Consider the following 13,471-nt stretch of genomic DNA (forward strand, 5'->3'; position numbering starts at 1 on the left):
TTGGCAAAAATGGTGTAAAGTGACAGCAGTGGAATTTAAGATATATTCCTAGTTTTTTTTTTTTTTTTTTTTTTTGTCTTAGTGTCTCACGACCTCCAGCTTGAGAACCACTGACCTGGGTTACACACTTCTGTTAATGATTTAAATATCAAACAGGTGCATCCCTTCCTGCTTCATATAATTTATTGTCAGACTTTGGCCTCTAAAGTGAGCTGACTGGATGAACGACAGGTAAGCTCCTAGAATATAAACGCTACTGAATCTTTTTAAAGTTTACCTATAAAGCATTCATCATTTCCTACTTTAAATCTGAACTCTCAGCTCTTTGTAGATGTAATGTGATTTTTATGTTCAGTGGAAAGCAGAAATCCTCTGTAGCTTAAAAAATCTTGTTTGTTCAACAGAATAATATTCTCCAGGACTCCATCATGTCTCTACAGCGCGATGATTCACTGAGCTGTGAGTACTTCTGTTTCTGTTAAATCTCAGTTCTAGATGATTGTTCTGTCTCACTGACTGCCATGTTTAAGTCTTACACACTTAGTTACTGACTGTGGGACGGATCCAGAAGAATGATTATACCACACTAAAAGCACTAAGAGTCAGAATTCTGAAAAAAAAGTCAGAATTCTGAGATTAAAGTCAGAATTCTGAGATTAAAGTCAGAATTCTGACTTTATTCTTTAAATGAAAAAAAAGTCTCAATTTTTTTTTCAGAATTCTGAGATTAAACTCAAAATTCTGACTTTAAACTCAGAATTCTGACTTTAATCACAGAATTCTGACTTTTTTCTTACAAGTGAAAAAAAAAAATTCGTCTCAAATTTTTTTTTTTCAGTGGCCCTTATACTCTTCCGTAGTTCAGAGACATGCAGAGAACATGAAATGATTTTAACATGACTGTTTGCTCAGAGACAGGATAACGATCAAAAACACAGGAACTACTGTATCACATAAAACATTATGAATATAAAACTGATACGTAGGCTTGAGACCCAGTCCTTGGTCAAGAAAAGTCATTCTGTGTGGCAAAGGTCAAAGGTGGCAGAGGTCCTAAACAGGCACTTATTTAAAAAATGCTCTTATTAAGATATTTTTGTTTAACCCTCCTGCCCTCCTCGGGCATTTTTGGTCATTTTCTCAACTTTTTTTTTTTTTTAATTTGTGATAATTTTGTCAGTTTTACAGCTTGTGGCATGAATTTTTACAGGAATTTTTCTTTCTAGTTAAATTTTTGAAATCCAACATGTTTGACTCTTCAATATCATTCAGACTCTCTCAATGAATTTTGTACCCTCTGGACACCTTCGAGGCAAAAATGTACATGTACAATGTTTTTTTCCCCCATAACATTAAACGTGGAAAGATGGGACTTTAGTGCTGATAAGAGTCTTGGATGGGTCAAAGATTACCAACAAAATTGATTTCATTGCATTTGTATTTTTTTTGTAGTGCCAGCTTTAACATTAGGGCACCCTCTGGACACCTTCGAGGCAAAAATGTAAAATCCAAGAATCTGGTGCATGGTCCTACAATGAGTAAATGGTTGAATCTGGTGGAATACGGTAAAAATGTCAAATTTCACTAGACTTCTTCACATTGAAATGCTGACATAAAGAATGCATGATTTTATACTGCAATGAGAGTGAGATTAAAAAACCTGGTTTTAATGGAAGTCAGTGGGGGCATTTTGCCTCGAAGATGTCAGGAGGGTATTTCTGACATTATGTAAAAAATATTAATGCAATCAAATCAATTTAGTTGCTAATCTTTGACCCATCCAAGACTCTTGACACCCCCAAAGCCCCGTCTTTCTGCTATTTATCATATGAAAAATAATTCATTTTTTGTGTTTTTTAGTAAAAAACAAAATATTTCAAATTATCAAACTGGCATTAAAAGGGTTAAAATCTTGAAAATTATTGAATGTTTGGTAGTTTTGAGCAGGTCTGAAGTTGTTAAAGAGATTTTTTTTCTTTTAAAGAGTAGAAAAAAAATATTAATGCATGATGATTTAATGGCAATTTTTCTGTGAGTATACATTTTTGCCCCGAAGGTGTCCAGAGGGTTGTAAATGTGAGGAGGGCACAAGGGTTAATATTTTAATTTAATTCAAATGTATGTGAAGTTTTAGGCTCAGTGAGATCAGCCTTATTTATCACAACCAGCCACAAAGCGGGCTATTGAGAGATTTTTGCTGAATATTCACAAAAACATGATGTAGAAAATGTGCGTTTTATCAGGAATGGACTGATAAATTCATGTTTAGCGTGAACCATGTTCTTTAATAATGGCTGACAGGTGGTTTTCTGAAAAAATGGGTGGACTATAAAGTCATCTTGATGAAGCTGTTTTAGTCCCCATTGTTTTAGAGTTATTGAAATAGCTGTTGGAAGATTATTTTAAAAAATAATTAAATACCACAACATAGCTTTTCCTCTGCACATGTTCTGAATTTGGTGATGCTCTGGGGGCCGAATGGAAGGATGTGGGGGGCCTGATGTGGCCCCTGGGCCACCAGTTGATGATCACTGCTGTGTGGTACTATAGTTTGTGTTGTAAAAATCAAAACTTCATCAATTATTTGGAATGAAGGAGAGGGAGAGAAAGAAATAGCACTGAGTTAATCACCAGATTCATCTTGTTGCATCACTTTTCCTGACTGTAGCAAACAGTGCCGATCTTTAGGCATCAGTTCTTTTTGTATCGAGGATTATTTGCATGTAAAGGGAGCAACTCCGCACCAAATATTTAATATTCCCTCATTCACACGCGTGCAAACGGGACAGGGACACCCAGGGCACTGTTTGCTTGGCTGTTTGTGTAGATTTCACCCTTGTGCATGCTCTTTGCATCAGACAAGGCCTTTTTCACCATTTGCAGAGCTACAGGATGTTCTTTTGTGGGCAGTTTTTGTCAGATTTGACTCTTTCCACTTAAAATAAGATTATTTATGTCTTTTTCTTCATAGATGATGATGCCTTACCCAGTGAAATGCCACCTGATTCAGGTCAATTCAATTTTCCTATGTGTAAAAATTCCATGATGTTGATCGGTGGCATCGGCCTGTTCCTTGTTATTCTGGCAGTGGGTGTGGCATGCTTTTTGAGAAGTAAGTCCCAAATTATTTTGAAAACAGTCATTAAAATAGTGACTGAAAAAAATCAATACTATGAATCAATAACATTACAACTATTTTAATTTCAACACTGCATGTGTCAAAGTTGAATCAACAGATTTTTGGAAACATTCTCTTTATTGTAGCAGAGTACTAATGTTTCAGGTTAGAAATGTTAGAATGGAAAAGATGTGATTAAAATTAATTGCATGGTTAACAATTTCATGCAAAACTTAACTTTAAGGGCCTCATACATCCCCAGCCTTTTCTTGCCCCGTTCCAGCTTTTTTGGAATGTTAAAGGATTGAAATTTACAATATGTGTACTTTCAAAAAAAAGTTTAAAAAATCAGTTTGAACCTCACTTTTCTTGTATTCCTGCTGTTTTCAGTTGAATATCATTTAAAAGAGATTTGTCAATAACTTTATTCTGTTTTCTTCACATTTTACACTATGCCCCAACGTTTTTGGAACTGAAGTATGAATTTTGCCTTAACGTTACATTTTCGCTCCCCCACAGGAAAGAAGAAAAAACAATTTCGTGGTGTTGTTACCACACTTAGGGATGAACTGGAGAATCAGAAAATCCAGCTGAGCGGAGACCTGGAGAGAGTGACAGTGGAGAGAGAGGAGAACAAGAGGAGGCTGCAGACCGTGGAGACAGAAATAACGGAGAGAGAACAGATGTTTGAGAAGCCAGAGGAACTGCTGAGAGAGAAGGAACAACTTTTACGCTCTCAGTGGAACTTTGACAAGGAGAAAGAAATGTGTGAGAGGGAGATGCTTAAGAGAGAGAAACTGCTGGAGCCAATAGAAAACCAGCTTCGTAATTCTAGGAAAAAGAAAAATAACCAAGAGGAATAATGTTGGTACTTAAATCAGTTAACACAATGACAAAAATGTTCCTTTTTTTGGATAAGGCATATTTAAGGCCCTATTTTTACAGTGTAAAGCGTACTGATAAGGTGTGTAAAGGTGTGTTTTCTTTATTCAGTATCAGAGAATTCCCCAAGCCAGTCTCTTGCTCTGAATGCACATTAAGGTAGCACAGACTGGAAAGGTTTGTGTTGGAAAGACAATTTATCTTAGGAAACCATCGGGAAGTGTTTTAGTATCAGCCATGATAAAGGCTGTTAAAATTCCTTAACTTATAAGGAAAGGAGCTTCATTGCTTCCTTTATTCTCTCCTTTAGCCGAGGAAACACTGGACAACCCTTTACCAAACGAGAGATGAAAAGACGACCCACAATTCTTTGCATCAACTTCATTAAAGTGATGTGCCTGTTGACAGCTCATCAAAATAAATGATGAATAAACTTTAAAAGTAAAAATTATCACAGTTTTTCCCGTTGTCTGCTTTAATCATTTGTTTCTCTCATTATTATTATCATTTTTTTTTATTTCTTCCACTTCAACTATTCCTTTCCTTATATGCATCCTACATCTATATGTACAGCATTTGTACAGTCTCTCTCTCTCCCTGTCTTTAATGTTTTTATACATTTTAATCCTAGTTTGAATTCACAACTCATATTCCTCATCTTTCAGTTATGTTCCCCCAAAACAAATAAACGCACACACATACACACTCATATATCTATATTTCATTTAATTTCATTTATTTGTTCTAGTCATGGCAAAATCCACATTCCCTCACAAAGAGACGTTCAACCTCACTCCACTTCATGGCTAGAAAGGAGCAGGGAGAAGAAGATTCTTATTTCCTACCCCACACTCAAAACACAAATGTTCAACAGTTGGTCTGCCAAGTTTACAATAACTGGGAGAATAATATTACAGCAACATTCAAAAAAAATACAGTAACATTTTCAAGACTCTGACAACGCCTGCCCTCAGCAGTGAAATAGGAAAACACCCTATTCTCCATGTTCATAATGTCTTATGAGTCTCTCTTTAAACATTTTCTTGAACTCAAATATATTCAGGCAGCTCTTCATATCGCTCTGTAAGGAATTCCACATTTTAACTCCAACCACAGAAAAACACATCTGTTATAAAGTCGTGATGTGATGTATAAATATGTAACACATATTTATACATATAATACAGGGCTTAACAAATGTATTAGACCAGCTGTCATATCTGTCTCAGAGACCATCCAGCATCATGAAGTGCTTCAATGCAGACTCTTTCATTTTCAGTCAGCTCTCCACGTTTTACCATTTTGAACAGGAATGAGGAATTTCAAACTGAATTCACCCAAATTTGAGCCGGCTCACTGGGCTTCTCTGAGAAGTCAGAAATGAATCAAGCATAACATTCAACCACTAAAACTCATTTTTCTCTTCAGGAATGCAAGTAAATAACTATAATTTGACACATTAATCAAGAAATATTAATGTGCGTTACTATTTTTTCAGTTTTTTGTAAATCAGTAAATTTGAAAATTCATGGATAACAACAATAATTCTATTTTAGCATTAAAAATATCATTTGGGTTAAAGAGCTTCTACATATTGGTGTATTAACCATTGCAGGAACATAAAAATGATTTTGGTAATTACCAATGCTGTTAATTTAGGGCAGCTGTGGCAGAAACCTTACTTTGGGTGGTCTAATACATTTGTTAAGCACTGTATATATATGTATATATTCAAGTATTTCAAGTGTGTCGTCCTCCACTTGTCATGTTCTGTCTTGCACCACTAAATGATTAAAAAAAGGATCAATATGACCACAATATTACTAGCAGTGATTAAAATTCATTTTCAAACTAATAATTTATGTGATAAATAGAAGGACATGGAGATGACCAGAGAACAATACAGACATGACACCTAGATCACCCCACTGATGATTACAAGCTTATTTTTCTTTTTTTGTCCAAACAGTAAATCAGTCGATGAGTCGGTATTTTGAACTGAATTTGTTTTGCTATTTTGAAATGTTAAAGTAATGTGAAAAAAGTTTATAAATCAAAACTGTTTTGATTAATAGACTTGGCATGTTATCATATTGTGACTATTATATTAATCATCATAGTTATGAAAGTAAGACAAGGAAAAAGTGTAACCACTGAAAGCACACCCTCTCTGGTTGTTATGGCAGACAGCAGGTAAGACACACGACTGTGCAGGCTTACTATCCAGGACAACACCAAGGCGCTCCTAAGTTGGGACACACATGTCTAAACTGGCTGAAAATGTCACGACTTGGTCTGCTCATCTCATCCTGCATCCCCCATAACCACCAACACCAGAGTCTAGACTCCATAAAAGGGGGTCTAGACCAGGGTCTGTTGGCCTCACTGCCCTTCCAAGAACAGGAAGACATTTTGATACAGTCTAATCACTGAAGACAATGCAGATTTAATTTTAATAAAAATTGGCAGAATAAATATCTGTTCACTTATTTAAGCCTCTGACTGAACTGAAGGTTCAGCTCTGCCCTCAGCAGTCCTTCTGTAGTCATGAAGAACTAAATAACAGGACTATCATTACAGCTGAAGTTTAAACTTTAGCTGACTGGCCTCATGATCATCCGTGATATGGCTGCTTATTCCATCTATAACAGGTAAACACCTTCCTGCCTTGTTAAACACTGATCATTTTATTGTCAGACTTTGGTTGCTAAAGTTTTTCACAAACTGAGGTGAGCTGACTGGACGGCACGACAGGTGAGCTGTGAGAAAAAAATATATTTACTAGTAATAATTAAAGTTTAATGATAAATCATTCATCATTTCCTACTGTGGATTTAAAATCTGAACACCTTCATAAATAGAAAAGTTTGTCTTTATTTAAAGGAGAGCAGAATCCTTCTGTCCTACTCTTAAAAATCTTCTTTTTTATAGAATTATATTTGCCAGCGATCCAGCATGTCTCAGCATTCAGATGACCAGCTGAACCGTGAGTACTTTGTTGTTTCTTCCAGTTAAATCATTTTCTGGATGTGTTTTTGAGTCTGTTCCTCACTAACTGTATACTTCAGTCTTCTGTACTTAGTAAATGACTGCTAATCTTGCAGTTTTAGAATTTTCCACTAAATCTAACATCATATATTTGTATTTTTTCCTCAGGTGATGCCTCACAAAGTGGCACATTTTCTGACTGGAAGGTTTATGTGATTGTGATCAGTGTGGCTGCTGCTCTTCTGGCGGTGGCTCTTCTGTTTTGTTGTAGAAGTAAGTCACGAATCATTCTTTATACCACATAAATGAGCGCAAACATATTCAAGATTAACTACCAATAATGATCAAATATATTGATCTTCAGTTTTAAATCATCTTTCAATCACAGCCCAACATGTCGTTCACTATTAAAAATACTGGTTCTCAAACAGTGCAGTGTCGTAACCTTGTTTATACTTAAATAAATGTACTGAAGATCTTTAAATTATTTTTTTATATTTGATTAAACTAACTCTGAAATGCCAATTCCAAAAATGTTTGAACATCTGAAATATCACTCAGAAAACAGTGAATATGACACAAGGAGAAGATATTTGAAGTTTAAACTCATTAAAACAATTATTGGATCAGAAACGTACACACATTTAGTATTTGGTACCTCCAACCCGCTCCATAAATGTCTTCTACTGCATCACATCCTTTCTCTTCTGTATCTGGAAGCACCTGGAGAGACTAACTGTTGGAGAGCTGAATGTGGAATTCTTCCTGTTCTTACTTGATGTACAGCTTCAGTTGCTCAGCAGTGCAGGATGTTTATTGTTGCAATTTGTGCTTCAGAACGTGCAATTCATTTTTAGTAGGAGACAGTCTAGCCCTCCCCTTTTCCGTGAAGCCATGCTGTTGTAACTTGTGCAGAATATGGCTTTTTTTCAAATTGGCCTACTGCATACTCCTGCCAAACGCAGTATGCAGTATGACTGCCAGTTTGAAATTCCTCATTCCTGTCCAAAATGGTAAAACGTGGAGAGCTGACTGACAATGAAAGAGTCCGCATTAAAGCACTTCATGATGCTGGATGGTCTCTGAGACAGATATGACAGGTGGTCTAATACATTTGTTAAGCGCTGTATATAAAAAAGATTGTGAAACATTAACCCTGTGGCTCTAAGCATCCTTTTTATCAGGACAACCTGGGCTTTAGGAATATGTAAGCTGCAAGAACTTATGGGACTATAAAGGCAAAAGAAAAAGAAATGAATCAGAAATTTATACTCAAAGATTTTTATGTTTTAAACACAGTAAACATGTCAAACTAAGGTTCTTTCCCACAAACTTCTTCTACCATTTATTCAAGACCAAAAAGTGAAAAAAAAGAATCATTTTAAAAAGTCCTTTTGCTTTTTCAAAAATTGTTAAACTTTGAATAAGAAATATCTGTCTTTGTTGTATCCGACAACGCTGTCCTCAGGGGGCTAATTTTGACCCCCAGTTGTCCCACCTTTGTTGAACCATGTTAGAGTTTGTATTTCCAATTAAAAAAAAAAAAAAAAAAAGATGATCAGTCTGAACCTTCCTTGTCTTTGTGGTATATTTATTGAATAATGGTTGAAAAGGATGTTCTAGTCCCTTTATTGTGTATTTATTCATATTTTACATTTTTGAACTGGAATTTTCAGATGATTTTTATGCTACTAATCTCTCTTTTTATTTTAGGACACAGGAACATGAAAACTCTTCTTAAAGACACAGCGATCACACTCAAACAAACCAGAAGAGCATTCATACAGTTGAGACAATCTAGAGACATTCTGATTTTATGTTTATGTCATGGTTAATTTATTTGGCAGTCATTTACGTCTTTCCTGCTAAAGAGTGGCTGCAGGATCAAACCAGACTCCTCAGTGCAGGTATAGAGGGGGAGGGTAGAGCTGAGGTGATAAGAAGGATCAGACACAGAGTGTGGTGGAATCACTGCATGGAGACCTCAGAGACGCCAGTGGTGAGGAAAACTTTAATTTAATCACACTAAACAATATAATAACTTTAATTTAGTGACTGAAAGGCTAAAATGATTTGTGTGCTGGTAATTTAAGCCCTGCTATTTCAAATGTTAAACACTGGCATAGTGACACTGGTGATTTGAGGTCTGATTTATCTTAGGATTTATCTTTAATTCTATTTTGTTGTTTAAACTTAAAAAGGCAATCTGATTGAGATTGAGATCATTTGATCTGATTTGATTTAAATATTGCCCATTTATTTATTGATTGATTTGAAAATAGACCATTAAAACATTAACATTAAGTCAATGTATTTTAATCATTAAAGTGGTTACAATAGTTCACATGTATAATTTTGAGTTAAATTTATGAAGTAGTTTAAATATTTAAGCATAAAGAATGAACTTGAATGTACTGGTCAAATAATTTAAGTTTAAAAACTGTTCAAGACTTATCAGGGCAAGGTTAAAGTGATTGAAATAATTTAAAGAGTTAAGAAAGTCAACTGATAAATTTGCAGTTGATCCTTTGTTTAAAATGTATTTAAAATGGACATTAATAAGGCAATTGATTTGAATCCTTTTAATGACAGCCTGATTCTTTATCTTTTTTTTTTTTTTTTTGAGATTATCAACCTGCTACTGCCACTGCTACTTCAACTGTTGTGACCAATAAATGGAGTAACGTGAAGCCAGCTGAGTTGTGTCCAGCGTTCTCTGTTGATCTCCAGGCCTCAAGCGAGTAGGGGCAGGCAATGATACCAGGAAAAAGGGAAAATTAACTCGACACATACGGTGTTTATCTTTCCTGTGACATATTCTACTGGTGTGGAGACAGAAAGTTTCACTAAAAGTAGATCTCTAGAGAACAGCTTTATCAAACAAGCACATTTAAGCTTGTGGCCTTCCTCAGGGTTATCAAGAAACACACTGTAAACATACTTTATATGCATATTTGCCACAACGATGTACATATGGCTCTCCATTTATCATTTTCCTGTCTAATATGGTCCACAGGCATACGCAGTGCACAGAAAAAATAGGCAAGACTTCGAATCTCTACAAACTCTGCTCCTGAGCTGGGTGTATCCGCCACGCAAGACGTGATGCACATGCAGGCAGTCTGAAAGCCCTGACTTGTTAACATGCAATCAAACTGAAAATCCACGCACCCGTTACACTCCCAGTCTAAAATGGGCTTTATTCTAACAGTGCAAGGTGGATTGTCTAGGGCAGGGCTGTCCAATTTAGGGCCCACAGGCCAACTTTGGCCCACTAGTGATTATTTTTGGCCCGTCACCCATGTTAAAAGTTTTGATTTTTTAAAAATTATTATTATTTTCTGTCTGCCAGCATTCTAAATATTTCTTTGAATATTTATTTATTATTGCACTTCCTCTCCTGACCACAAATTAACATTGTGCTGCATGGAGGGTAGGGTGGCGATAAGAGAAAGTTTAAAAATAGTTGGGAACATGAGAACTTTTTTACTGAAATTGATTTCAAGGCGGTATGCCTAATTAGTATTTGAACCATATGGATGTTCAGTTATTTTATGCTGTGTAACACAATAAAGAATAGTGTTATTCAAAATTACTTTGTATGAGTTATTATTTTGCACAGTTATGCTATAGGCATATTTAATTTCATGCACTGTAACATGGATGTTTAGTTTTGGTCCACGACCCTCCACCCCGATTCATTTTTTGCCCTTCACTGAAAAGAATTTGGGCGCCCCTGGTCCAGGCCATTGATTCCCAACCTGTTTTTCCTGAGGGATCTCCCAACTTATATCTAAAAAAAGTTAAGCCTCCCCAGACCCATCAGTAAACATCCATTGTATTGTTTTCATTGATAGAATCCCAACATAATAGGTCCACTTATTTCTTAGGTTCTCACCAAAAGATCTTTGTATAAACTATCCGTTATTATGATGGCATACAAGGACCACCTTTGAAAAAATGAAGATAATCTTAACTTTTGAGGAAAATCTCAACATTTTCAAATTTTGAATACTTCTAAACTTGTGGAAAAAAGGACATTTTCATTGTTAATGTATATGGACCAAAATTTGGCATATTTTAGGCCATAACGTCCAGAATATCTGATTACATAGAGGAAAATCAGACCACATGAAGCTGTTTTCCTAGAGTTGAGAGCCTATTTCATTTTGGTTTTAACTCAAAATCTTCACATGATTGATATCATCTGTGCCTATAACAGGCATATCTTTAAACTGGGGTTATGTAAGCATTGTTTGGTTGGTCCTGTTAGGTTTCTCGTGATTTTTTGACTTTTCAATGCTGTAAATTTGTGATTTTAAAATCTTCACATTTTTGTGTATATAATGTCAAAATTTACAACTCATTAAACTTGGAAATATCTTTTTTTTCCCTTGTAATTATACAACTTTATAACCTTAATAAACTCAGAAGTTGTTTAACCGCACTTGAGAAATACTCGAGAAAAACTGAAATTGTCATGGGGGGCTAATAATTGTGTCCTCACATACATACACATATATAAGATCTTTACAAACCTATTGGTTTTACTTTTGTATTGTCCCTTTCCAGCTACATATTTTTGGCCCTGAAAATGAAAAAAAAAAAAAATTATGGGATGGTTTAAGTCTGAGGCTGACATGCTAGACTAGATAACTTCAAACACACTTTTAGATTTGTCCACTCAGTGATCTGAGGGTGTGCTCTGGTTCAAGTCTTCTCAGAGTTCATTTTTTTTTTCACAGTCACAGCTGTGGTGTCAGTGGGATTATTTTATTGCTATATATCCTGTCACAGCCTTATTGACCTTCAGAACCATTAAACAGGTTTTATAGTACAGTTCAGGATGGAATAGCCTCCTATAAAAAAAACAAAATACCCAGTGAGCAGAGAGGGTGTCAGCTAGACTGTGAGGTCTATAGTTTCTGTTCTCTGACCCAGAAGCAGACAAACGAGGAGAACAGTTCTAGGGTGGTTTATTGTTGGGACTGAGGAGTAGCAATGAATGAATGAATTCTGGTGCTGTTGGCTTTCCATAGGATGAGTTGTGTTGCTTGGGGAGTCATCTTGATATTAGAAGTTACAGGATGTGAACACAGTAAAAGGCTATTAAAGTCTCTGAAAGAAATACAAAGCAGAAAAATCTCTGAACTTAAAGTGAGCATTGCGGCCGACCAACAACAGCACAGAGTGGACGTAATGATGTGGTGATGAGGGGATGTGGGATGCAGGTGTGTGATCCAGGTGACCCAGTTAGGTCTCTGATCGCTGATTGTCAGGTGTGGCTCACAAACACTCACAAGGACTGGGAGAGAGGACACAAGGGAAACATAGTTCGTCTGCTCTTTATGAGGCAGATTTAATCTTAACTTCTCAGTGTCGTTTAGCCGACTGCAGATCCTGACATCCAGTCTGATAAGACTGATTCAGAGAAGTTTCCTTTGCAGAGTAAGGTAGGCTACGTTCACACTGCAGTTAAAAGTGACCTGAGTCTGATTGTTGTGCTGACATGTGACCTGTATCTGATTTTGTTCAGACAGTGTGAACAGCACAAGTCACAATGAATCTGACCTTTTTGAATCAGATTCAGGCCACTTTCATATGTGGCTCTGAATCAGATACGTATCTGATCTTTTGGAAGCTAACTGCTGTGTGAACACACACACACAAAAAAAAAAAAAATCAGATCTGAGAAAAGACCTGAATTGAGCATTAAGGCCTGCAGTGTGAACGTAGCCCAAGTGTTGCAGAGAGACTGGTACTCACAAGCTCAATCTAAACAAAACTGACAATGACCCACTTCTGTTTCATTTCCAAAAAGGGGCTTACTATCCAGGACACCAAGAAACTCCTATATTGGGAAGCACATGTCTAAACTGGCTAAAAATGTCACGACTTAGTCTACTCGTCTGATCCTGATTCCCCATAACAACTAACACCAGAGTCTAGACTCCATAAAAGGGGGTCTAGACCAGGGTCTGTTGGCCTCACTGCCCTTCCCAGAACAGGAAAACATTTTGATACAGTCCAATCACTGAAGACACTGTAGATTTAATTTTAATAAAAATTAGCATAATAAATAGCTGTTCACTTATTTTATGCCCCATTTACACGACAACGTTTTTGGGTGAAAACGCAAAAGTTTTGTAGTGTTTTGTCCATTTACACGGCTGCAGCATTTTGGTGTCTGAAAGTGGAACGCCTCCGTCTCCATGTAAACAGGGAAAACGGCACTTTCTGAAAACAAACATACGCACTGCGGCTGCAGTAAATATCCACCAGCGAGTAGGCTTATGATGCATGTTTTGGGACAGGAAACCCAAAACAAAGATGGCCGACACCAGTGTATTGTTCGTGCTCCTCACTCTTTTGAATTTAACTGCACTTCTCCAACAAAGCGTTGATTTACTTCACCATCACTTGGATCAGCGGAGACGTATTCCATGTCTGCACCAGAATTACACCACCGTCTATTGGCCTGGC

At 36.4% G+C, this 13,471-nt stretch overlaps 1 protein-coding gene and 1 long non-coding RNA gene across 2 annotated transcripts; both read left to right on the top strand.

Moving 5' to 3' along the window:
• Positions 1–201: 201 nt before the first annotated feature.
• On the top strand, positions 202–4,398 carry LOC121505020 (trichohyalin-like). Its single transcript, XM_041780141.1, has 4 exons — positions 202–231; positions 405–459; positions 2,972–3,112; positions 3,638–4,398. The coding sequence occupies exons 2-4, from the start codon at positions 429–431 to the stop codon at positions 3,979–3,981; spliced, it is 516 nt and encodes a 171-aa protein (XP_041636075.1). The 5' UTR covers positions 202–231; positions 405–428; the 3' UTR covers positions 3,982–4,398.
• Positions 4,399–6,724: 2,326 nt separating this feature from the next.
• On the top strand, positions 6,725–7,651 carry LOC121504966. Its single transcript, XR_005991493.1, has 3 exons — positions 6,725–6,754; positions 6,932–6,986; positions 7,157–7,651. It is a non-coding gene; the product is annotated as an uncharacterized LOC121504966 (long non-coding RNA).
• The last annotated feature ends 5,820 nt before the right edge of the window (positions 7,652–13,471 follow it).

Source organism: Cheilinus undulatus, linkage group 22 (genome assembly GCF_018320785.1).
Source record: "Cheilinus undulatus linkage group 22, ASM1832078v1, whole genome shotgun sequence".
NCBI lineage: Eukaryota > Metazoa > Chordata > Actinopteri > Labriformes > Labridae > Cheilinus > Cheilinus undulatus.

What these genes read in the sequence shown, in the direction of transcription:
- LOC121505020 (XM_041780141.1), top strand. Translation starts at nt 429, where the DNA reads ATGTCTCTACAGCGCGATGATTCACTGAGCT. An exon ending in GCGCGATGATTCACTGAGCT is followed by an intron (nt 460 to 2,971) that starts GTGAGTACTTCT and finishes TTTTCTTCATAG; the next exon opens with ATGATGATGCCTTACCCAGT. An exon ending in TGTGGCATGCTTTTTGAGAA is followed by an intron (nt 3,113 to 3,637) that starts GTAAGTCCCAAA and finishes GCTCCCCCACAG; the next exon opens with GAAAGAAGAAAAAACAATTT.